The sequence below is a fragment of the Barbus barbus genome (genome assembly GCF_936440315.1).
Source record: "Barbus barbus genome assembly, chromosome: 10".
Lineage (NCBI taxonomy): Eukaryota > Metazoa > Chordata > Actinopteri > Cypriniformes > Cyprinidae > Barbus > Barbus barbus.
In genome coordinates, this window is record NC_136738.1 from 2,681,419 (window position 1) to 2,706,382 (window position 24,964).

Genomic DNA, 24,964 nt, shown 5'->3' on the forward strand with positions numbered 1-24,964 from the left:
AGACAAGATCACAGTGATATATTAAAGAGTCATGGAGGGACGTTACTTTTGAATGTCTGTCCATGTATGGAGGTTCGATTGGATTTTGGGTGGTCTAGTCTGAAGGGCTGTCTATAAACTGACAATGTTTTGGAGACGGTGGCGCTCACCTCTCATCTGTCTCCCTCCAACACAGCTGCAAAGCAAGGTCAGACGCTGAATTAGGACTGAAAAGAGATTTCAATGGATTGTCTGAGATGAGCTCAACTTAAATGGGACTGAAATGGACTTGATGTGAAATTTACCCCACCAATGTTTGAGATTTTCCTACAGGATCGATGTGCAGTGGAACTCAGTAAAGTAAAGAGGATAGTGTGTGTACACAAATAGACAAATGGGCAAACAGATGGATCGATAGATGGGTAAATAAACCGACAGAGAGATGATAGATAGACAGACAGACAGACAGACAGATAGATAGATAGACTTTTATGGAAAAAAATACCAGTCACAAGTATCGTTAATCATACTTTATTAAATAATAATAATAATAACAATAAAAAAAGAACTTTTTTTCTGTACAAAGTCTACAAACAACAATTTTTGAATGTTCTGACCAGTGCCGGGATCTCCATGTCTTTTGGTGTTGGCCTCCTGTCCCAGACAGACGAGGTAATACTATCACAGCTCTGCAGCAAAGCCAAAGCAGGCCAGAGCTCCAAGGCACTTGGAAAAGAGTCAACAGAGTCCAAAGAAAACCGAGCTGAATACACACAATCTCTCCTTCTTCATCGCTCTCTCCCCCAACAACTGAACAATCCGTGTCTCCGGCTGCTTTCCGCACTCCCTAATAAGACGAGCCCCTCCACCCTCCTCGCTTACCCACAAGTCAACAGAACTCCCAGCGTGGCTCTGGGGAGCGAGAGGCCAGTCTGAGGTACAATAAAGAAATTTACACACACTTCCCCCATGCGTGTACTCGTTCTATCGCTCTCTTCACCTCGAGGTGAAACGTTCTGTGAAATTCTCACCCTTCTCTCAGGCTTGCACCAAACCTGGTCTTGTTAGCCGTAATTTTCAGCAGCCCGAAATAAACCATGGAGTAAACAGACAGGTGAAATGAAAGAAAGCAAGAGTAAGGCCTCCTCCAAAGTCCCAGTGGCTTCAAACCCAAGGACTGGTGTTTCAAAATGGCTCTCCTCCAAAACAGTTTGCTTAAGGCTCGATTGTTTGTACATGAAAGTGGCTTGGGGATTTTCCAGCTCCTTCACCAGCTCTGCCAGCTTGAGTCTTTGTTACTTCAAGAATAGGGTGAAGAGAGGAGGAGAGAACTGAAGATGCTCTTGCTCTTTCCACTCTCTCAACACTCTTTAGCTCAGTGGCTCTGAATCCTTAGCAATCCATAGGATGCGATAAATTTGTTTGAATTGTCAGCACAGATTCTTCAACACTATGCTTAGAAATCAAACAAAGCAAAAAAAATTAAAATTAAGGAAAAGAGAAAAAAAGACATCCTAATACTTCAATCTAAAAGGATTTTTCTGAACGTAATACAGCATGTTTTCTTTCTCATTGTCTAATGGCCACAACAAAAACAATATGCTACAAACAGACTGAACTGATGTATAAAACATTCATAAGAGGCGTTGACACTTCAAAACGGTTGTGAAAAGTGGCAAAAGGCAGGATGGGATGGGAACTTAAGCGAGTCAGCGTAGCGACACGAGTCTAAACTAAAGCAAATGTCCACAATATTCTAGGCCACAGCGTTCACACAGTGGAGGCCCAGATTTCACAAGCAATCTGTCTTCTAGTCCTAGTGCCTCTCCCTCTCTTCTAACTTCCATTAAGCATTATTAGATTGTATTTTTCTTTACAAATCTATAGCAATATACATTTCTTTAAAGTTTTCTTTTTCTTTTTTGAAGGGTGGAAAGTCATTAGGTTGATATGTGTTGATCCCGATTCACTCCCATTGAGCTGTCCACAGGAAGCCTCTATTCTCCCAGTGATCCTTCAACAATCCCGGTCAGAGATCAGCCCTATATTAGCGGCGTGAGGTCCATTCACAGTTTTGGATCAGGCCGGCACCAGTTCACGAGCGGACAGAGCGCCTCTCCTGATCGGCTGCCATCAGGCCTCGGAACAGCAGCGCTGCTGGTTGATCTTCACCTTGTGCTTGATGCCATCGTACAGCTCAAAGTTGTAGTTCTCCAGCGTGGTGGTGCTGCGGGACGACAGGCCGTTGTAGGAGCAGGTGCAGTAGAGCAGGAGCCCAGCACAAACCGCTCCCAACAGAACGCCCAGGGAACTCATGACGATGATAGTGACCAGGATGGGATCAAGGGTGTACAGCCAGGCGTTGTCCTTCTCTGAGATCCGCGTCACTGGAGGTTCTCGTGAGGGGTTGGGTGTGGTCCAGACAGGGAACGGGAACCCTGGAAACAGAGACAAATCAGTACATTTTATTTAGCATTTTAATCAAATATTTTTCAGTTATTGAATTATTGAATGCAAGTACCCTGAAAATGAGTTTTGCTTTTCAAGTATAAAATACTGATTGATAAATGTTGTTTTGCAGTGTCAGAACAATTGATGCAATAGTAGGTGGTATATTATTCTTGTAGTTAGTTTTCTCTTTTCAAGCAATAGCTTTCTAAAAAGTTTCAAGTGAATCTGGCTGAGTGTGTTGTATTCTTGTATATGTGACCCTGGAGTACAAAACCAGTCATAAGTAGCACGGGTATATTTGTAACAATATCCAACAAAGCACTGTATGGGTCAAAATTATCATTTTTTCTTTTATGCCAAAAATCATTAGGATATTAAGTAAAGATAATGTTCCATGAAGATATTTTGTACATTTCCTACTGTAAATATTTTTTATTAGTAATATGCATTGCTAAGAACTTAATTTGGACAACTTTAAAGGCGATTTTCACAATATTTAGATTTTTTTGCACCCTCAGATTCCAGATTTTCAAATAGTTGTCTCTCGGCCAAATATCCTAACAAACCATACATCATTGGAAAGCTTATTTATTCATCTTTAAGAAGATGCATAAATACCCGTTTCCAAAAATTGACCCTTTATGACTGGTTTTGTGGTCCAGGGTCACAAATGTCAAGCTACCTGAATAATATTACATTCTGTAATGGCACAGACATCCGAAGCTAACTCTATCGCCCGAGTAATGGAATTTGTTACTGGCCGAATAATGAAGGGACTGTGCATTTATAATGCATTGGCAATGCATTCACGACCGCATTTGTATACTTGCTGTTTCAGACCCCGCTTTGAGTTTATTATTAAAAAACACCAGTCTACACTTGAAGGTTGATTTACCTTGACCAATGCGCTCTCTGCCATTGAATAGACGTTTATTTCCAAGGTCTTCGGGTCTTCGCTCTGTTTGGAAGACAAAAACAACCCAAATGAAACACTCAATGTCAAAATGCACATAGAAAAAAGCTCTTTTGGAATATTCCAACTAAAGAACATTGTTCCATGAGCCAGTAACAACAGTACAATGTGTGAGCACAAAATGGCCAACATAAACAGCAAAAACCGTACACTGATGATCACACAGACTTGGTTACAAACAGCTGTAGCTATGGAGGTGCAGCGTCTGTTATACATCATCAAATACCCATAAAAAAAGAGCACAAACCACTTTAGCTGCAGTTTGTAGAAAAATATCACTTTATTGTAACATTCCATACAACATTTCCAAGACCACGAAATTCAACAGGCTAAAATATACCTCATACTGTATGTATTTAAACAGGCTGAAATGCTGTCGTAGAGAGAAAAGAAAAAGCTTATATAGATGGCAGGGTCAAAGCCCCACATTCACAAGGGACAAAAAAGTGCACACAACCACAAACCCATCAGAACTTGTATGCAAATTAAGCATAATGTCGACTCAATGAACATCAAAAAGTCATGTTCAGTAAACATGATTAAATGCTTCATAGACAAACTGTTTTAATCAAGTTCAAATTCTGTAGATGGTATTTTTTACTTTTTTATGCAAAACATATACAGTTTACAACCTGGAGTATTTTTTGCACATTAAAATTCAGTTTCTCCAGACAGACACTTTAGACGTCTACCGCCTTTTCCTATCTCTGTCTCTGAGGAGGGGTGAGAGCATATGCTGTTTTGTGCAGGTACTATCAGAGACAGACTCTTGGCATCATATGAGGCCCCTCTGAGTGCTTTTGCTCATTAATATCTTTCGAGAGACAGCAAAAGGAAAAGACGCAAAGCAAGAATGCTTACAACGGGCTTAATAAAATGTAATCTGGTCCATTACCTAATTAGAAAGATGAAAAGGTTCAAAGGAAGTCTCGGCCACAGTAGATTTCAAAACATATTATGATCAGCTGACATGTCATTTTTAAGCAACTCAGATTAAATAGCAAAGAGAAAAACTGAGAATGAAATTCATTTAAATTAATTAATACATTCAGACTAAACAACAACATACAGAATCACGACTGTTTAGAGTTAAAAGCTTGATATAAATTCATATACTAATCACACAGGCACATGAACTAGGACTCTCCTTGCTCAAAACAAGTGTCAAATATAAATCAAATGGTATAATTCCTCAAGACGAGACAAGACAGACAAATTTGGCATTGAAGTTGATACACATTCAACTGGGGAGCACAGAAACTCATACAAATGTGTTGCATATCGCAAATTCTGCCTTAGACAAGCAAGAGATTGCACAATGGCAGGGCAACAGAGACCACATGACTCAAAAACTGAGCTGAATTGATGTCTAGCATGAAAAGCTACCATGTGTCCCATCTCTACTGTATAGAGGATTAGCAATGCTCTACAATGGGCCTGCCAGGTCAGGTGGTCTCTCTTGCTGTCTGCGAGGATCTTTCATGTGCTTTTGTGTTTTAAACAAACCCCTTCAGACCCTGGATTTTGCAGAGGTCTATATTTAGAGCAGGCTTTTCTTTGATCTCGCCCTTCCATCTCCCCATACATTCTTTCGCGAAGAGCAGATAAACGGGCGAAAAAAGGCCAGCCCGTCCGTGATGGAGGATTATTTTCACCTATTGCCAGATGGAGGACATAACAAGATATCAGGATTTACTTTCTCCTTTCATCCCAGTTGCTTTAGATGAAGCCAAAATCTGACGTGCCCGCCTGACAGATGATTTCAGTAATGGGTGAAACCTCATAGTCTTTATGTGTAAAGAAGAAAATGTTTTGTTGGGGGAATTTCCACCCTTAGCTCTGATGGCGCCTATTTTTTGTGTTTGTTTGGTACAGAGGAGAACATTGAACACTATGTACTTGGACAGAACACTGCAGACCATAGCATGGTTTTCCTTTCAGAGGTATACCGCTACGTTTCAAGTGGCACACGAAAGAGATAAAGCGAATACTCGCACCAGGACACAGGGAAAATGATTTTGAAGTGCATTTTAAAAATTTCTCCTGCATATATATTCTGCTTTGTTACGTTAAAAGACAAAAAAAAAAAAAAAATCTGCAACAAGATTGTCATATGCAAATAATGCTAATCACACAAAATGCTAATTATGTTTTTCCCTGTCTGCTAACTCAACTGATAAATTGGCAAAAAGCTCCCCAAAAATTACAGATAAGAGGTTGGTTAGTAATTCAGTAAGACATCAGCAGGTGTACTGAGTGACACTATAGAAGGTTGGCTTGGAAATGGGCTCCAACTAACATGCTAACGTGCCAACTCGCTCCCTGAAGCAAAATCAGCTAGCGAAGCGCTCTTGCACCGTCTGACATTTGGCAGATTTACAAAGCTCTCCGCTTCTGCTCTTTTACAAGACTATGTGTAATCAAAATCTCTGGGGAAACAACACACAAATAACACACCGCGTTAGCATTAGCTATAAAAATAAAGTCAGTGCATCAGTTAGCTGCATATGCAATTCGGTTCATCTCGGCTGAGCATGAATACGAAAGGATTAAATAATAAATGAGAACAGTTATCGGCTTGAACTAGCCCAATGCCACTGAAGCGTCTTAAGGCCAATGTTGTGTCAGTCAGTCGGCCAATCAGAGGAGAAGGCTGGCTAAGGCGGGGTCATGTGACCTTTGCATATAGGCGAAAAACATACCGTATCTCTTCAGATGTACTGTAAGTGCCAAAGCCCCAGTGAATTTCAGAAAAGAAGAGTTTATATATAGACACATATTGACATGTACTCAAAATGAACTCTCGGAAAACAAACAACCTTCAAAATGCTTTTAAGAAGCTTCATTCAATAGTCAAAGAAGACCAAACAGATCACTGGAACAGACCGAATCCATTGCTCTACTCAAGCTCTTAGAGAAAGATAAAAGGACCAGTCCTCATAATGTAAGCACTTTGTAGAGGTACCAGGAGATTAAAAATTCAGTACATTACGTGGTACCTAACCCTTCCACACACACATCCTGTGAAGAGACACGGATTCTCTAGCAAGAACATGTGTCCCAGAGTGTTCAACGTTCATGCTTTTGTCTCTTTGAAACTTCTTGTCAAACTCCTCAAGCCTCAGGTGTTCCTATGTGCACATGAGATGCGGCACACATGCAAGGAAAAGTTTTCCTTTTTGTACCGATGCCTCCCTCCCGTTGCTGTTCGCAGATTCTCCTCAGAGTTTGGCAATGCAGCCGAGTTCTCTTGACTGTACAATAGGATTGGTCATGAACAGGAGATTAGAGCTTTTCACAGTAAGGTTCCCATCCACACACAGAGGGAGAGAGAGAGAGAGAGAGAGAGAGAGAGAGAGTGAGAGAGGGAGAGAGAGACAGAAGGGGAAAAGGGGGTCCCTGCCAGTCAAGATTTTGGCTAGATGTCCCTTCGGCACAGCAGATCTCCTCCTTCCCAGCACTGGAGCTCCACAAAAGAGTCACAGAAAACTTGACAACTCTGGTTTTTACGTGTCCACATCTTCTTCACCGCATCCTTGACTTTAAAGGACACCGCCTAGGTGTCCTGTGAGAGAAAGTGGTTCATTGGTGTCGTCTCAACACTGGGAGCAGGGCTCTTGCTTCTCTAACCTAATCGTCAGCATCGGCTCCACCCCAGGTCCGGAGAGACCCCCGGGGCCTCCACCTGTGTACTGTCCCGTGTACGTGCTCTGGTAGGACACAGAGTGCTGGCTCTTCTTGGCCGCCAGGTGGTAGCGATGGCAACACAGCACCATGACCAACGTGACGCAGCCCAGGAGGAAAATGGCGCCACCTCCAGCTATTACGTAATACCAGTAGGTGGGCATGGGCTGCAGGGACACTGTCGTGTCAACAGTGGGGTCACTCCAGCCAGGTGAGGCTCCCCCTGGTGGAGAGACACAGAAGAGTTGGCTTGGGGTAGAGATGCATGCAGACTGCATAGCTTCAAGCCATCTTGGATTGTACGTGAATGATTTTGCTCTGATTTGGTGCTGCATACAAACAAAACAAACACAGACACGCAAATGCACATGCACGTCGCCTGTCCGCAGCTCCTTTATGGGCACTCGATAACTGTTCGGACTTGCTTTTGTCCTTCTAAATCACATTAACAATGCAGACATGTTTTATGGGTTGTGAACAGATTGTGGTATCTGCGCTAATTTCATATGCAACCAAATGCAAAGGCCATAAAAGCATATAGTGTCATAAGACACCGGCTGATGTCAGCACCTTCTCTCTTTTGTAATGCAGTATATTGGCGAGTGTGTGTGTGCGCGCGCGCTCTGTAGTTTTTCCTTCTGGGGGAAAGTTCTGTTTTCTTGCATGCATGGATCTGTGCCAGCTTCATCTGCCTCAAGCCAAAGTCTTCCATGAACCCAACCCAGCAGTGCATGAAAACTGTTCACCCATCGCATGTGTGTATACACACATACACACACACAAACCTCCACCAATCACTCTTTCTATTCCCTCCATTTCATCTTTCTCCCGTCTATGCATAAACGCGCATGTAATCTAGGAATTCTGACTGCTATGGGAAAATGAATCTACTTACACTGGGAATCATTTCCACTTCAATTAAAAGAAAGGGAGGTAGTTACTAAAGGAATACGTTATTAGAGGGCTTGTGTGCTCCACAATCATTTTAAATGGAGTGTATGAGGATTATTCCACTGCAGCTGAATCTGATTGACCGCAATCATACAGCTGTTGAGGAATAAACATGACATCCATAGCAGCACAGCAGCTCAAACACACCACCAATGTAGAGTTTTGTAGGGTTTTGCTGTTCTCATTACACGGTTTTAAAATTGTTAGTATAGTAACTTTAAGAATTTATTTATTTATTGGCCAGTTTAAAATTTGATGAAGAACAACAGTGCAATGTCACCCCAGAGGAAAGATGAGACTCAAATAATTTTAAAAGAGTTCTCAGTGAAGTTTTGTATCAACAAGTATCTTCCAAAATTCCGTAGGGAAAAAATAGACAGGTGATGTGTCTATTTTATACTTTATTTTATATTCTGAACTGTAAAGCACCATGAATTGCAATTTATATATTTAAGATGCAATACAAAAATATTATTATTATAGAATTTGGTGAGAAATCATATTGAAATATCAAGGGGTGACACATAAGGTGTAATATGTGACCCTGGACCACAAAACCAGTCATAAGGGTACATTTTTCTAAATTGAAATTTATTCATCATCTAAAAACTGAATAAAAAAACTTTCCGTTTGTTAGGATAGGACAATATTTGGCCGAGATACAACTATTTGAAAATCTGGAATCTGAGGGTGGAAATAAATCTAAATATTGAGAAAATCGCCTTTAAAGTTGTCCAAATGAAGTTCTTAGCAATGCATATTACTAATCAAAAATGAAGTTTTGATATATTTACAGTAGGAAATTTATAAAATATCTTCATGGAACATGATCTTTACTTAGTACTTAAAAATCTGTACTGATTTTTGGCATAAAAGAAAAATAAATCATTTTGACCCATACAGTGTATTTTTGGCTATTGCTACAAATATACCCCAGCGACTTAAGACTGGTTTTGTGTTCCAGGGTCACATATGCCAACTGAATCTACGGCCACATTTGATGATGTTTAGGAATGACACCGACACCATATAATACAGCATGTGATGTGGGGCTACAGATGCATGCTGGGATACAGCCCATGCTCCAAATATCCATATGACAATAATGACAGTGAGGACAATAATCATGACAGCAATGATTTGACATAAAGGCTCCGACGTCACTGAATGCGCACATAAACACACAAACTGCACCGGCGCTAAATCACACTTCATTTAAACTTTGTTGTGGGACTGGAAACAGACTTTACAGAATCCCTGTGTGCTGCTGGTGTGAAGCTCAACAAAAATGTATAATGATTATCAAAAGCCCTTCAGGTGATGCAAGCTGCTAGGCAACAAGCAGGAAGCACAAACATTGGCACAGGAAATGACAATATGCCAGAAAACTCACCAGTCATTTCAGGGGGGAATGCAGCGAAGGGTTCTGAAATGAGAGAAAAAAAAAGAAAGATTACTTAAAGAACTTGCACAAATGAAATATATTCACATAAATAACAACGGTGCAGATGGAATTCTGACACATGTGACTGAGTATGATTAATATCATATGAATAAATTACTCTAGAGCTCCAATTCCTTGACAAAATTAATTTTGAGGTGCTGTAAGCGATGTTAAGCATTGCTAACTCTCCAAAATCCTACTTTACAACTGTCTAAATGTATCCTGATATCTCAAGACACCTATTTGAGTGATATCTATCATGTAGGTGCGTGATATTTATTACAGCCCCCCGACTGTAATGTTTATGTACAGCCCCCCGACCGATATGTAAATGTATTAACACAACCCTTTAGCTCATCATAAAGACTTTTGTGTAGTGGAGGGGTCTGAAATGACAAACACAGGTTGAGAAGAAACAGAAAAAGAAAGGGAGGAGAATGGGATTGGGCTGTGTGTCATTTTGGCAAACTGTGCTGCCAGAGAATCAGAATGTTTGGAATGCATTCGCTTTAAAAAGGAACTCTGCAGAGAGACAGGGGACAGATTTGGCAGCGACACAGGGCTGGCGCATGCACATCGAACAGCTTTAATTAATAAGAGCAGTCCCCAAGCTGGGGGCCTGTGGCGGAAGTGTGTACGTGAGCAACTGAATGAAAGTGTGTATGACAGCTCACATCAATTCTGATTCATAACTAATCCTGCTTTTGCTGATCATAGTTTAAATATAATAAGTCACACGCTGTCAGAGGGAACGTTCTCAGAATGTGTTGCTCAGTAAATAACCTTCACAGTATTGTTAGTGACTGGTCATGTAACGAAGAGCTTTGTTCGACATTAATGTCTGTTTGTTACACCGTCGAGAGCAGGCCTGTCTGGTTATTCCCTGGCATGGCTCTGGAAAGCTCTGTTTACAAATAAGAAAGAAGAAGGAAAAGAAACTAATGAAACATAGATTGGGATCAGAGCCCACAGGGTGAGTGTGGCCTAGTTTTCAGCTTTTTGTGAGAGCCGAGCACTTGAAAAACACATTCTGTGTGATTAATTTTTTCTTGGGCTTGAATGGCAAGGGTAGGGTGGGCATGGAAAGCAGAATGGATCGTTTTATGATATGAAGGGTAAAAAAAATAGTTTTTTTGTCTGCCAATGCTGGGTAAATTTAGAAAAAGTATAATTTTTTATTTATCTTTGTAAATATTTTTACCAGCCAAAAAGTATATATTTTCAATAATTTTAATTAAAAATAAATATTTAAACATATAAATAAAAATACATAAATATTCTTATGGTTTTTTTTTCAGATTTTTTACATTTAATTTTAAATGTTTTTCACGCATCAAAGAAATTTGACATTTGGTGCTTGGCAGGTGTTGATTTTGGTCCCTGGTGACAAATATGGTGGGTGACGGTTGAAAGAGAGAAAGACAGCGAGACAAAGAAAGACCCAGATGTTAATACTTACGTGTACACTGCTCAAGCTCGATGCTGGAGCTCATATGGATGTTGTCGACCCAAATGTGCCCTCGACTGCCACGCTCGAAGAAGCCCTCGATGACAACCTTACAAATTAAAGAGAAAAGAAAGAGAATTAAAGACTACATTCAGATCAGCACTGTGTTACTGCTGTCAGTTCATCTTATATTTCTATCAATATATTAACTATCATACCTGATATTCTTTAGGGGACTGAGGCAGGATGGTGCGGCCTTCTCTCCACATGGGCCCCTGGTCTCCTTTCAGCGCCCAGAGCAGCGCCTCCTCCTGGTCATCGTCCCGGAGCAGCACGCGGAGGCTGTCCTGACCTTCACCCTGCAGCTGGTAGTAGAAGAGCAGACAGACGGGACGGCGCTCTGGTCCCACAGACGGGCTCATTAAGCGCGCACGTTGCGGCTCAGACTTAGGACTCGCCTCCACGTACAGGAAATTTCCAAAATCTGTAGAGAGAATGAGACAAGTGATGATGTTAAACATCTTTTGTTGGTCCTGGAACAAAATTGCTGAAACATGTTCCTAACTCTCCAACCCTAACCAGGATGTAGATCCAGGAACATGTTCTACTTAGTGAATCACTGTAAGCTAATTTTTAATTCTCCCTTTTGCTGTTTCTTTCTCACTGTTACACTGCATTGAACATTCTGGCATGTTTTTATGTTTGCAAAATGATAAATAATTGATCTGTTTTTGTTTTTTTAAGTGGAACAAGAAAATCAGCTCTGACATAAAAGCACATCCCCTCTGTGTTCAGAGGAAAGAGTCTTTACAACACAATTTCTGTCATATCCCAATCTCAGTAAAGCGAAAGAAAAATGAATGGGAGAAGAATGAGAGAAGAGAGGAAGAGCGGAAAACTATGGTCAGAGAGGAGGCTGGAAAACACTTTGTGAGTGATCGGACTGGACAGCATGGCACCAAAAATTATCATCATTACCCACGGTGCCTCAGCTATAATACAGAAGCTCCCACCTTCTACTGATGCACAGAGAAATGGCATAGTCATTTCTTTCCGTTCGCCCTACTTTGACACATTTCTCATCCCAAATTTATTTAAAATACAGCACTGAAATCACAGATCAGATCAGGCTGTCACTGGTCCTCCTGTATGAGATGCCTAAATAGACTATGCATTTAATTAATGCAAAATAACTTCCACTGTTTGATCTTGGGTATACATATAAAAAAATTAATTACCCTTTCACAGGGAAAGTTCACCATAGCTCGGAGACTGTTTAGCTTAGGTTGATGTGCCTGTGAAGTAACCAGCGGGCAGGGAAATGTACTTCTGGGATTATTGTTTTTAAGTGGAACCTTCTACAACTAAAGTTAATTAGGTTGACTGCATATTAACCCTTTCTGGACCTCTGGTTTTCTGGTTTCCTGGTTAAAACACTAGGGTATGAACACTCTGGAGTGCTGTTCCAGGAGCCATAGGATCTACACAGCTTACTGTGATGTTTTATTGGAGTGAGCTGTGCTATAAAGTGAATGAGTTGAGCAGTTTTTGTCCAGGGACACTGGGAAGTGAAGCCAGAAACATACTCCATAAGTATGCATTAAAAAAAAATCACTGTTAAAGCTGTAGAAGCCCATTTCTACAATCTCGCAATTGGGATTTTATATCTACCAATGTGAGACTTTTGTACAGGCATATCTATTTTTTACACACATAAACACACACACACAAATATAAATACATATATATACATATATAAATAAAGGTATATTTTATGACAATACACCAGCACTTCAATAGAGAATGCAGTCAAAAGAGAAGGTGATTTTTGGCCCCAGATGATGTACTTACAACATCTACCAGCTGTGGCTTACCAGCCAAACCTTGACCCTTTAACCTGAAGGACTATTGCTGCTGTACCAAAGCACTGCTTGCAGCAATGTTAGGAATGCATTGTGTACTTATGTTACGAATTGGATTCAGACACATTTCAGACTCCAACAACGTGTGAAATTGAGCTTGAGTACTTAGAAGGTTTTTTTTGCATTAGGGAATCTACCGTTTGTTTGGAGAACGTGAGGAATGTGAAATGACAACCCTGGTGTAAAAGAATGAAGAAACACAAGAGAAGGTCTCGAGCTTGGGGGTGCTCTTAGTTTGGGAATGGTTTAAAATAAGGAGAGGATTCTTTCCTTTTGACTCCTGGATCTCTCTTTAAACCCTGACATGTGAAAAACAGCAAAGATTGTTTTAACAGCCTCTCAAGGCAGAGTGTTCCAAGAAAGCAAGCGGGACATGGAGAACTGTACATTTGTGTGTGTGTGTGTGTGTGTGTGCTCAGAATTAGTGAAGCACTCCCAATTTTTTTTTCAAGCAAGGTTGATAAAGGTCAGGTATGCTCAGGGATATGAAGAGAGGAACAAACTCCCAGAGGAGGAACGAGGATGGACTGAGAGTGACAGATACTACTCCCAGATTTCAACTATCACATTAATTACACACCAGTAATGAGACGGATGGATGGAATATGAGAGGTGAACGCTTGTGCATGTGCATATGTGCTAGTAAAGAGGACAAAGGCAAAGAAAGGTTACGGTGCGGTCACCACATAGCACTAAACTTTTTTTTAGACCTTCTACCACTGTCCCTGTTTATTTCCTCAATAATTCTTATTAAACAAGCAAACTTCTCTTCTCAAAATTCCCGATATTCCCAATACTATTCCAAAATTCCCAGTGTTTATGTTTGAAGAGATTATAGTGGAAGCATTTGTTAGTTTGTTTTAGGCTATGTAATATATTTTATTAAGATGGACTTACTGTCAGATCCCAGTGTCAGGTCCAGACTAGGACTAGAGGAACTATACAGAGACCACTTCAGCTCGGACATGGGGTCATGGGTCCATCCACACATACTCTGCTCAAAGTCACACAGACCACCCAGAGATGAGAGAGTGGTGGGAGCTGGGGAGAGAGAGAAAGAGAAAGAGAGAGCAAACCAGATTATACTCATTTTCCATGACCTCAGACCCTGCTGTAGGCTCTCTCATAACACACACATACTGTATGTGCCTCGTGAAATCTCTAGACATATTTGTCTAACTGCATAGCTGACTATACTCGTGTAAAACTATCTTGGTGTAAAGCCTATATAGTCCTACTATAAATGTATTTTCTACTTGTATATTTTATATATTATATATGTACAGATTTGTCTCATTTTACACACACAGACTCCTGTCTCACTGTAGGTGAAAGTTTACAGTCTCACTGTATTTGAAAGATTACCATTTCAGTAAATATGCACAGATTCCTGCCTCACTGTATAGGCACTGACTGGCTCTGCTGCTGCTGGTACTGTGTTAACATGCAGACACAGACAGACTCCAGCACAGCCTCATCTACATGGAGCGCTGTGCCTCAGCATTTAGCGGGCCTCCGTCAGCCATCCATCCAAAGGCATGCTGCTATGCTAGTTAGCATAATGTTAGCGTTCATGCTGCGAGCCTCTACTCATCAACACATAAGTGTGTACAAATGGAGGGGCGGCAATCTGTTATTAGAGCTCTGGGAAAAGCAAGGCTGCAATTACACTGCAGAGTACTGTAAATAAAAGTGTAGGCCTATGTGTGCATGCGTGATATACTGAAATGTTTGATTATCTAAACACATAGTGAATGTGAAGGTGAAAAAAGTGAAAGTGACGTGACATACGGTCAAGTATGGTGAGCATACTCAGAATTTGTGCTCTGCATTTAACCCATCCAAAGTGCACACACACAGCAGTGCACACACACCCGGAGCAGTGGGCAGCCATTTATGCTGCGGCGCCCGGGGAGCAGTTGGGGGTTCGGTGCCTTGCTCAAGGGCACCTCAGTCGCGGTATTGAGGGTGGAGAGAGCGCTTTACATTCACTCACCCCACCTACAATCCCTGCCGGACCTGAGACTCGAACTCGTAACCTTTAGAATACGAGTCTGTCTCTCTAGACCACGACTTCCCCCAAGACATGCTCTACTTGATATTCTCATTACATGTCAGTAAAGTTGAGAGTCTTCGTAATACACATAGATACGATTGAATTTGAGTTCCACTCTGTAATGAGATCTGATCTCATTCACTACAGTAATTTATTCTGGTAAGGTGCTCTGTTTGATTACCTGGTGTCCTGTGGGCAGTACTTGTCTCCTCGTGAGGAGGGAGGGTAGGCGTTGCAGTGTCAGGAATGGTGGTAGATTCTAAAAGAAAGTTAAAAAAAACAGCGCATATTAGAAATAATACATTTACTGTGGACTGGGAAAAGGCACTCTAAAAAAAGATCCTTGTAACAGTTCTGATTTATATGCAAGTCTTCCTAACACACACACAGGCAAACATTCCTCAGATATGAAATGACAGAATAATCACACAAGATCGCACACAGGAATGCATGCACACCAGCATCTGTCCTCCAAAAAGTGGCCACAACCACCAGACACACGTGAAACAGACTGAGACCATTAAAAACGTGCAATGCACCACATGCACACATTGTGCCTTTACAATAAGAGAAATATTACAAAACCACATCTAGAGAAAAATTCAGAGCATCTGAAAACTATTTACTGTGAAATGCTCTAACTGAGAGAGAGAAAGTATATTCTGTAGAATAAACGGTTCATCAGCACTGCCATTACACCTCGGACCACTGCAGTTACTGTACCAGTTACCCACAAGGCCTTTAAATGTGAAACCACTGTTACCACAGCTATTTTCCATGAGTCACAAACCCTTTAAAGAGGTTCCCTCCACTGATACTGTCTATCGCTGACTTTCATTTTCATACAACAACAAAGTTCACTCCTTTAGCCTTATTTCTCTTCTTTCTCTCCATATCTCTTGTGTTTGAATTAATGTTGTGTTTTGGCCAAAACAACGCAAGCCAGACGGCAACAAAAACTTCAGTGTCGGCGATTGCAACAGTGCTCTTGCGTGCTTTCTGCGGTGCTAATTTATTATGACAGAAAATGTTAAATCAGCCGTTGCATCTCTCTTCGTTCCCCGCGGGGGATCGAGCGGATGAAGATTTAGAGACAACGAGGCGTAAATGAGTAATGATTGTCAGCTCTTAAAGTCATTAATGTCATTACTCTTAACAATTCCCCGCTTAATTGGCAAATACGTGAGTGGCGTAACACTAATCATGTAGACACTTTAGCACAACATGAAAAGGAGAGGCCTACTGTAATATTAATATGTTATTAATTTCTATAAGCGGGTGGAGTACATGAAAGAGATGCACCAGCTGGCTGCTTCTGACATTAAACTCTATTAATTTTCTGCCCTTTACAAATGCAATTAACCTCCCAGCAAGTCCTGGATATCTGGGAACTGAGAGCTCTCTCTCACTTACCTAACACACCTTTCATTCTTTAGTCTCACATGCATTAAGAGTGAGACACCCCTGTCCCGACTCAGATGTTTGGGATTGGTAAGACTTTTTAATGTTTTTGAAAGAAGTCTCTTATGCTCACCAAGGCTGCATTTATTTGATAAAAAAATACAGTAAACACATTTATATTGTGAAATACGATTGCAATTTAAAATAACTGTTTCTATTTTTATTTATTTTAAAATGTCATTTATTCCTGTGATGCAAAGCTGAATTTTCAGCATCATTACTCCAGTCTTCAGTATCACATGATCCTTAAGAAATCATTCAAATATGCTGTTTTGCTGCTAAAGATTTCTTATTATTAATGTAGAAAACAGTTGTGCTACTTAATGTTTTTGCAGAAACCATGATATATTTATTTTTTCAGGATCCTTTGAGGAATACGGAGTTTAAAAGATCAGCATTTGAAATAGAAATCATTATATCTCTATACTGTCACTTTTGATCACTTTAATGCATTCTTGCTAAATAAAAGTATACATTTCTTTCAAAAAATCATATTAAGAACAACCTTTTGAACAGTAGTGAATGTTTCCCTTGTTAACAGGATGAGCCAAGTACCATAGTATCGTAGGCTGATGAAACAGGTGTTTTCATTTACTTGTCAGTTAGGATAATCTTTAACCATTTTCAATATTATTAAGACTGACACCTGATATTTCTCTTCAAATGACAGTCATTTCTATATGTGAAATATGCTGCTGATTTCTCCTGATACCTGAAGCTCAAGCTATGGATCAGAGCAAGCCACGGCAATAGATTTCCAATATGCTCCAAAGCTCTATTGACGCAGCCAATTGATCTGGATCCCAGAACTCTCTGGGCGTCGCCTGAGATTTCCTCCACAGCCTGATAACACATTAGGGTCATGAAATGTTTCCAAGTCTCAAAGACAGACCAGATATTTACAAGCAAGGGCTAGTTTTGGGGTCACTCCTCCTCACCCTGAAGGATTACCTTGTTTTTAACCTCTGGATTCAGGGCACAGAGCAGATTCAGCCCTGGTTCCTCTCTCATGGGCCCCGCTGAGCCTCGGCAATCTCTGACTCAGCGTTTTCATAGCAAGACGGAAAAAATGTTCAATTATGTAGAAAGCCTTGGAGTAAATCTATGCCCCTGGCAGGCAGACCGGCTGTACTTCAGCGCCTGACTGAGATCTTGAGCAGACACTGCATTACAAGGGAAAACAAAGACTGATGTGCGTTTGGGAGATTGTGAGGAGTAACAAACAGAGAACAGGAGTCAAATCGGATCAGCAACAGAGAGTGATCATCAAAAGCTGATGTGAGTGTATTTTAAACAATACGTTCAATTCACAACCACATTAAACGAAATGGTAAACACAAACGCATACTTAAACACTGACGCTTATTCATGTGCAACCTAATTAAACATTTCCAACTTGAAAGACGAGGCTTTTGGCCTCCAGAATTTAATAACAAAGCCATTTTCCAGCAGCACTAAACTAATTAAAGCTTTTGTCTCTGTGTCTTTTGAACACAGAAAGTAACCAAAGGTTTATCGTGTTATCTCTGAGCTAGTAAATTCCCCAAATACAAACACGCTGAGTTCAGACAGGCCTGTTTGTTTGGCCTCTGATAAGGACTTTCCTCACGAGCCAGGTAAAACAACAAATCATCTCCAGGTGATGGATATCAAATATGCTTCACATGCCTAGAAATATTCAGGCTCACAGAGTTTATATTCACATCAGATGTCTTCAGAGAACCCTGCTTCAAAACAGCAGTGGCGATTTATAAAACCAATCTTTGACTGGCTCGATGGAGAGTGAATACAAACTAATAAAATACAGATACAAAATGAAGAAGGATCATCTTCAAAACAGTTTTTGAAGTTATACACTGCACCTAACCCTGGCTGAAATGCTATGTTGGGTTGTTTAGCGCAAGATATCAATCATAAACCTTCTTAACGCTTGTCTATGTGCAGATGTGTTGCAGATGTTAAACATATGTTAAACAATGATGGCAAACCATTAATTGCAGTGATTAAGCTACAGTATGTTTCACTAGACTTTACCGAAAGAGTTTAGCCGAAATGAAAATCTCTATTTTACGAGTTGGTGTTTTCATATGAATTCATATGTTTTGATTCGTACGAAAAAAGTATAACGGTCCACCCCTAAACAAATAAACTGATTCAAATTCATAAGAATTCACCACCATTTCGCCAAAATGTAAAATAATTATAACTTGCCACGAGAGTGTGTTTGAACATTCAGTCATCACTTACTCACCCTCATGTTCTTCCAAACCTGTATTGACTTTATTTCTTCTACAGAACATAAAAGATGATATTCTGGAAAAATCTCTACTGTGAAAGTCAAATGGGTCCAGTGTTGTTTTGGACTCCACTGAATACTTGAAACAGTTGAAATACTCTTCAAAATATATTTGTAATAAAGTCACAGAGGTTTTGACAGAATTATATTTTTTGGGTGAACTAAAAGTATACATAAGATTTCCAGTAGGAGAGCTGTACTGTACACTGGAAAGACCATAAGACCAGGCATTACATAAGGAAGAGCTAGGAAGATGTGCTGTATGGAAAGAGGGGAGGAGTGGAGATCAATCTAAATATTTACACTGGGAGGATATGAAGAATGACATGTGGGCTTTGTGGGTAAATGCCTGTGTGCAAACATGGGTTGTGTAGAGGGACTATACTAAATAGAAACATGTGGTTGATAACTTCAAAGAGCCAATTCAACTGCTGTCCTTCAGCTCACATGCATCCATCCTGATAGAGAGATAGAAGATGGTGAGGGAGAGCCTTGGCTTTGGCGAGAGAATGAGGTTGAGCCAGAGAGAGAAGTGATTACACTCACCTCGTCAAAGATGAGAAGAAGTTGAAACAATTTTCCATCACATCACCAGCTGCCCAGGCAAGGAACATTGTGTCTTAAACCACACCCACTGTTCCCGTGATGGACAGCCACAGGCCCCGCCCACACATCTGAGAGTGATCAGTGAGCACTGCACATGTTGAGATCTATTTCTCTCTCTTTCAGGTGTGTGGCATTCTTGCTCACCCAAGGATGGTGTGTTTATGTTAGTAGCATGTGTGGGCAATAGCTTAGAGCAGAACTGAGAGTCAAAGCTCAAGTGATTTTAAGGCAAGTCAGCTCGCTCATTGACCATCTTGGCCCTTGCCAGCAATTTTATGTCTAAGTAATAGGTGTAAAATACAGCTCTTATATACTTGTAGTAAAAGTCTGTCAAGATTTTCAAACCATATTTTAAATCTTTAATAAAATATAACGATGGCATCATAACTTTTGATTTATTAGCTGAATTCATACTGAAATAGGCTGTTTTTTCAGGCTGTTTCAAGTAAAACATAAAAACTGAAAGGCAGGACTTCCATTTTTATAGGTGCTGTAATGAGCGTTGTGATTTCTTCCATTATTTTTGTTTAAGTGGTCCATCTTCTCCTTATAGGAACATTCGGTAACAGACTTTAACTCGCTACTTGTTTACATCATTCTTTTCGGCTAATTAAACTACAGTAACCCTGTGCTCTGAATCTCAGAACGTCCATTCAGCCTGAGCAGGGCGAGATGTCCAGGTGAGCCCAGTTTCAAGGGTTGCACGCTGTGGTAAAGGTGTCTCTCTGCTGCGCCTGCAATTTTGAGACACATTGCACCCAGCAGAGGTCACTGTCCTCACTCTTTCTATCCCTCTCTCGCTCTCTGTTCCCCCAGAGACAGGAACCTCTGGCTTGACGTGAGTCCAGTAATGAATAATAGACAAGGGTGCCTGATTGAAATATCTAAAGTCCCTCTGTGTGTCTTTCACGGTCTTGCTCTCACAAGGTCTGTCTGCCACGCCTCTGTTTATTTATTCATCAATTCATTATTTCTCTCCTCGTGTCCCTCACTCTAAATTTCCTTCCTTCGGGAGAGTGATGGGATTTGGGGACAAAATCGTAGCTTAGCCACAGCTCAGAATAACTCCAGGAATACATGACCTTAGTTAATGTGTATTTGTACAGTATATAGGAGCAGTATGGTATATTTAATGATATATAATTTCAGTTTGTCAAATGCAATATACAGTTAAATGGTCATTATCATTAAATAAACCATGTCAGGGTGATCAGAACCACGACACGGAGTACATGACAGTGCATTATCGTGCTTATTACATGGATGCTTACCAAATGAATGGACATTAAATATTGATTTAAGTCTAAATTATTTTTTGCATGTAAGATGAAAGAGACGAGAGAAATTGTTTGCTTGGGGACAATGGTCAGTTTTACAGTTATACGGTCATTATACCACTCAGAATCAAGTATTCCAAAGCTGATAACTTGTATTAACCTCTCTTCATATGAAATTAAATGTGTGTTTGTGTGTGTTTGGGCAGTATACAACTATGAGCGCAGTGGCAGATGTGTGTGATTGGTGTAAACATCTCTGTGCAGTGGAGTGAGACTGATGTAGCCCTGTGAATATTTAACGTCCCTCTCTCTCTACGAATCCCCACGGCCCCTCAAAATCAGAACAACAGCAGCCCCGGCCCCTGCGTCACTCACCCTCGCACCCCAGCTGAAAACAACCACAATTTATCAAAGTACAGTGTGTTTTAGAGAGCTGAATTAGGACGATCTCATTCAAACGAGGTCTTCAGCGTAGGTCTGTATGTTTTTTGTTGTCAAACGGCTCCTTTGAGGACCGGTACCGTTAGTGATCACTGTGGATGTGCATAACAGATGGTCGGAAATATAACAGCCATAATGTTATGCATACGGGTGGAAAGAAAGAAAGTACGAAAAGAAAAATACACACGGTTCAAAGTCACATGTAAGTGTATATAACACTGCTGTAGCTGGGGGCGTTGTGTTTATTTTTTATTAAAACTGATCATTCTGACTGTAAAATCTGCCTTGATGAGCGAGGTTGCTGCCAATAGCCAATGAATACACACTCCTGTCATTGCACATCATTTGCATCACATATTGCTATATATTGCATATATTGCTACATGCATTAGACTTATTAATCCGTTTGGATGCCCAAATCCATAGTATAAAAACAAAACAAAACAAAACACAACCCTTCTTCACTCACCCTCCCACCATAACTGCAAACAACCACAAATTACAAAAGTAAAAACAAAACAAAACACTCAAACTCTGTCCCTCACCCTCACACCACAGCTGCAAACAACCACGATTTACAAAAGTAAAAACAAAACATAAAACAAAAAACAAAACAAATCAATACAAAACACTCAAACCCTGCTTCACTCACCCTCACACCACAGCTGCAACCAGCCACAATTTACAAAGTACAGTTTGCTTTAGAGAGCCGAATTAGGACGATCTCACTCAAACCATAGGCCTGTATGTTTTTTGTTGTCAAACGGCTCCTTTGAGGACCGGTACTGCTAGTGATCACTGTGGATGTGCATAACAGATGGTAGGAAACGAAACAGCCATGATGTTGTGCGTATGGGCGGAAACAAAGAAAGTACGAAAGAAAAATACACACAATTCAAAGTCACATGCAAGTATATATAACACATAAATGTGTTTGTGCGTCTCAGGATCTGTATGTGATTAGATTTACTGAGAGATTAGGAACTGGGGCTGTAGTTTCAACAGTGAGTGGGATAGATTGAGCCCCCTGTGTTTCAAACATCTGGTGCGCAGTTGTGCGCTGCGGAGCCTCACCGCACTGTCATCGCATTCCCTCACGCAAACATAACCGTGTGTACACAAACACAATCGACCGTCAGTCCATTTTTCGTCACTCATTAACTCACTGGCTTTGATCCCTCCCTTATTTCTTTCATCCGCTTTGATTATCCTCTCTTTCTCTCTCTTGATCTTTTGCTCTCATTCATTTATGGCCCACAGGCTCCGTAAACCTGTGCCAGTATCGCACCAAGCACCGCCGATGACACATGAAGCTTTCATCCCGGATCTCATCTTCTGCCTGCAAAGTGTCACCAACTAACCCTGAGCCAGCACCGGCTCTCTGTCTGACTTTTCATCATGCCTTCCTCCTCCTGCAGTCCTGCCATGCTAATAAACCTGGGCACTGAGCCCTGAGGCTTCCCCTGGCCTCCACCCACATCGTCCTTTCTTGCAGCTCCTCTAATGCTCCTTCGCCCCTGGCGCTCTTGCAGACACAGAGCCATGAAGACAGCCCGTCAATTATTGCCCCTCGGCCTGCCGCTTTATAAAGCCCAGGCCAGGTCCAGAGGGAGCAGCCGTGTGTCCTTTTGGCTGATCGTCATGCTGTGACAGGTAAAACATTCAAGAGGAGGAGATATGAAGGGCATCGGGGACAGAGAGCAAAGATGGAAGTGACAGAGAGGCTGCAGGACTGCTCCGCTTCTTTCTACTGCTGTAGCTGGTGGTATCGTGTTTATTTTTAATTAAAATGGATAATTCCGACTGTAAAATTTGGATGATATGAGCCTCAATGAACTTGCTGCCAGTAGCCAATGAATACACACATCTGTGACCGCACATGATTTGCATTATATATTAATATGAAGTTGCTACAGGCAATGCAAACAGCCTACAGCTAGGCTCATGAACTTTTATTACTCAGCGGATTAATTGTTTATTGTGATTATTATAAATCTGCTTTGTGTCACGCCCAAAGTTACAGAGTAAAAATATCAATAAAAACAAGACAAAAAACAAAACATACACAGGTCTTACCTGGCAAGTCACAACCCAGTATCTCCAGTCTCATTCCGATGCCGGCGGGAGACCACCTCTCTGGATACACTCGGATAAACTGGGCCACAATCTCGTCAAAGCGACGGATCTCAGGGGTGTCGTAGTGTGTGTTACCCTCAAAAATCTGGAGGAGCAGAATCACAAAAGCACTTTAGCCCAGCTGTGTGATTGAGAGAAGAAAGCTACTGCATATTCTCTATTTTTCTGAGTCTCTGATGCAGCTCTGCAGCTCAGGTTTTAATTAACACAATTGTGGATGATTTCACTGGAATGTTATCAAAGCTTGCAGCATAATTGAATTCTGCTCTCAGAGTGGGAGATTGGGAATCTAGAAGTGAAATGCTGAGTCGCTGAGATGAGCAAAAGAATGAAATGAGTCTGCTAATAATCTGATTCTGGTGAACTGTTCATTACTCTAGCCCCTTCAACGGCCCACAATATTTAAATTTGCACGATTAACTAATTAACCTAATTCAACTCCAGTTTTATTCTTCCGTTCAGTACTCCTCTGCTGGAAAAACATTAAATATTATGCTTAAGGTGGTTAAGCTGGGTTTTAACTGGTTCGAGGTGGTCTAATTGGCTTAACTGGCTTTTGACCAAGATCAAGACCAGGTCAATCCCAGGTTTACCAAGATAATCAATTAGATCAACCTGAAACAGACTGAACCATCTAGAGTATAAGTACACCCAATTACCATTTTAACCCTTTCACTGTTTTCTCAGATCATTAGGAGACCTTAGTTTGGAAGCAGTCAAAAAAAAAAAAAAAAAAAAAAAAAAAAAAAAAAAATTATTTTGTCTTTAAATTAAAAAAACTTTGTTTTGATTGTTCTGTTTTTTTCATAGCAGCATTAAAGAAATCCTGCATCGTTCTCACCTTTGCGAGATTGGTCTTGGAGTCGATAATGTAGCTCCAGTCTTTTCCATTCAAACTATGGGAAAGTTTATACTTCCGCACGAAGGCCCGGTTTTCCGCGCTGGTACTGCCATCCACCCCGCGGGCCCCTTGCGTGATGATGCCCCGTACAGTTTTGGGGACTCCTAGGTCCACCTGCAGCCATTCTTCGCCAGCCACGGGCTGCGTGGGACTGGGGAACCATCCTGAGCGGCTGGCCACCAGCCGGGCTGCACCTGTGGCCCCGTGGATGTCCCTCATGGAGGAGGCTGAGATCTGGGAGTCTGGCAGGAGGCCGGAGAGCATTCCCTGCATCTCGGAGCATGGAGCGTCTGAGAGGAGGATGGACAAGCAGATGAGTTATGGTGAGGCAAAGAGGAATTGACATTTTAAGGCTGGAGAGATCAATGTTTCATGTTGTTATGTCATGAGAGAGGCCTTAGGAGTAAATAATAAATAAACAGAGCATGTGTGGGTGTGTTTTTTTATGTGTACATCCCCCCCGGAGTTGGTGTTTGTGTGTAGGATTTATTACAGGAAGAAATTTGTGTTCCAGTTTTTCTAGCTTCACCTCTACAGAGTTAAAAGCAAACCCACTCAGCCCAAAACAGCCATTCTCTGGCTCAATCGGCACAACTACAAAAGGTACCAGAAGTAAATAAATGATTGATTTTGGCCTATGGCTTAAACATGGAACAAAAGAACAGGAAAACTGACTGGGTCATCTGGTTCAAGCCCATCCTAACAATCTCAGCTGAATTACACCCAGAGGTACACCCACACTCCGACAGAAAGAGCAGTAAAACACAGAACGAGGCTAACGGCGCAAACGTGATCGATGGCTTCACGGGCATCTTTATGGGCTCGGCTCTGCCGGATATCCCGCGGGCCGAGCATCACTCTTTCATGGGAAAGACAAGAAGGGCAGCGACACGCCTCACTGAAAGCAGCTTGTTCTGGGCTGGATGCCCGAGGGACAAC

General features: G+C 41.2%; 1 protein-coding gene across 2 annotated transcripts in view; it reads right to left on the reverse strand.

Moving 5' to 3' along the window:
- Positions 1-494: 494 nt before the first annotated feature.
- Positions 495-24,964, reverse strand: part of nrp2b (neuropilin 2b) — a 69,229-nt gene continuing 44,759 nt past the window's right edge. The window contains exons 9-17 of one of the 2 annotated variants that reach the window (XM_079427540.1): positions 23,966-24,315; positions 23,065-23,209; positions 15,089-15,166; positions 13,749-13,892; positions 11,148-11,413; positions 10,942-11,038; positions 9,432-9,464; positions 3,326-3,388; positions 495-2,417 (exon numbers count right to left, since the gene is read on the reverse strand). In XM_079427540.1, coding sequence (XP_079283666.1) covers positions 2,113-2,417; positions 3,326-3,388; positions 9,432-9,464; positions 10,942-11,038; positions 11,148-11,413; positions 13,749-13,892; positions 15,089-15,166; positions 23,065-23,209; positions 23,966-24,315 — 1,481 coding nt within the window. In that variant the 3' untranslated portion in view covers positions 495-2,112. Of the gene's footprint in view, positions 2,418-3,325; positions 3,389-3,666; positions 7,311-9,431; positions 9,465-10,941; positions 11,039-11,147; positions 11,414-13,748; positions 13,893-15,088; positions 15,167-23,064; positions 23,210-23,965; positions 24,316-24,964 lie in introns of those variants that run through there. The other variant, XM_079427541.1, reaches the window with a different exon arrangement.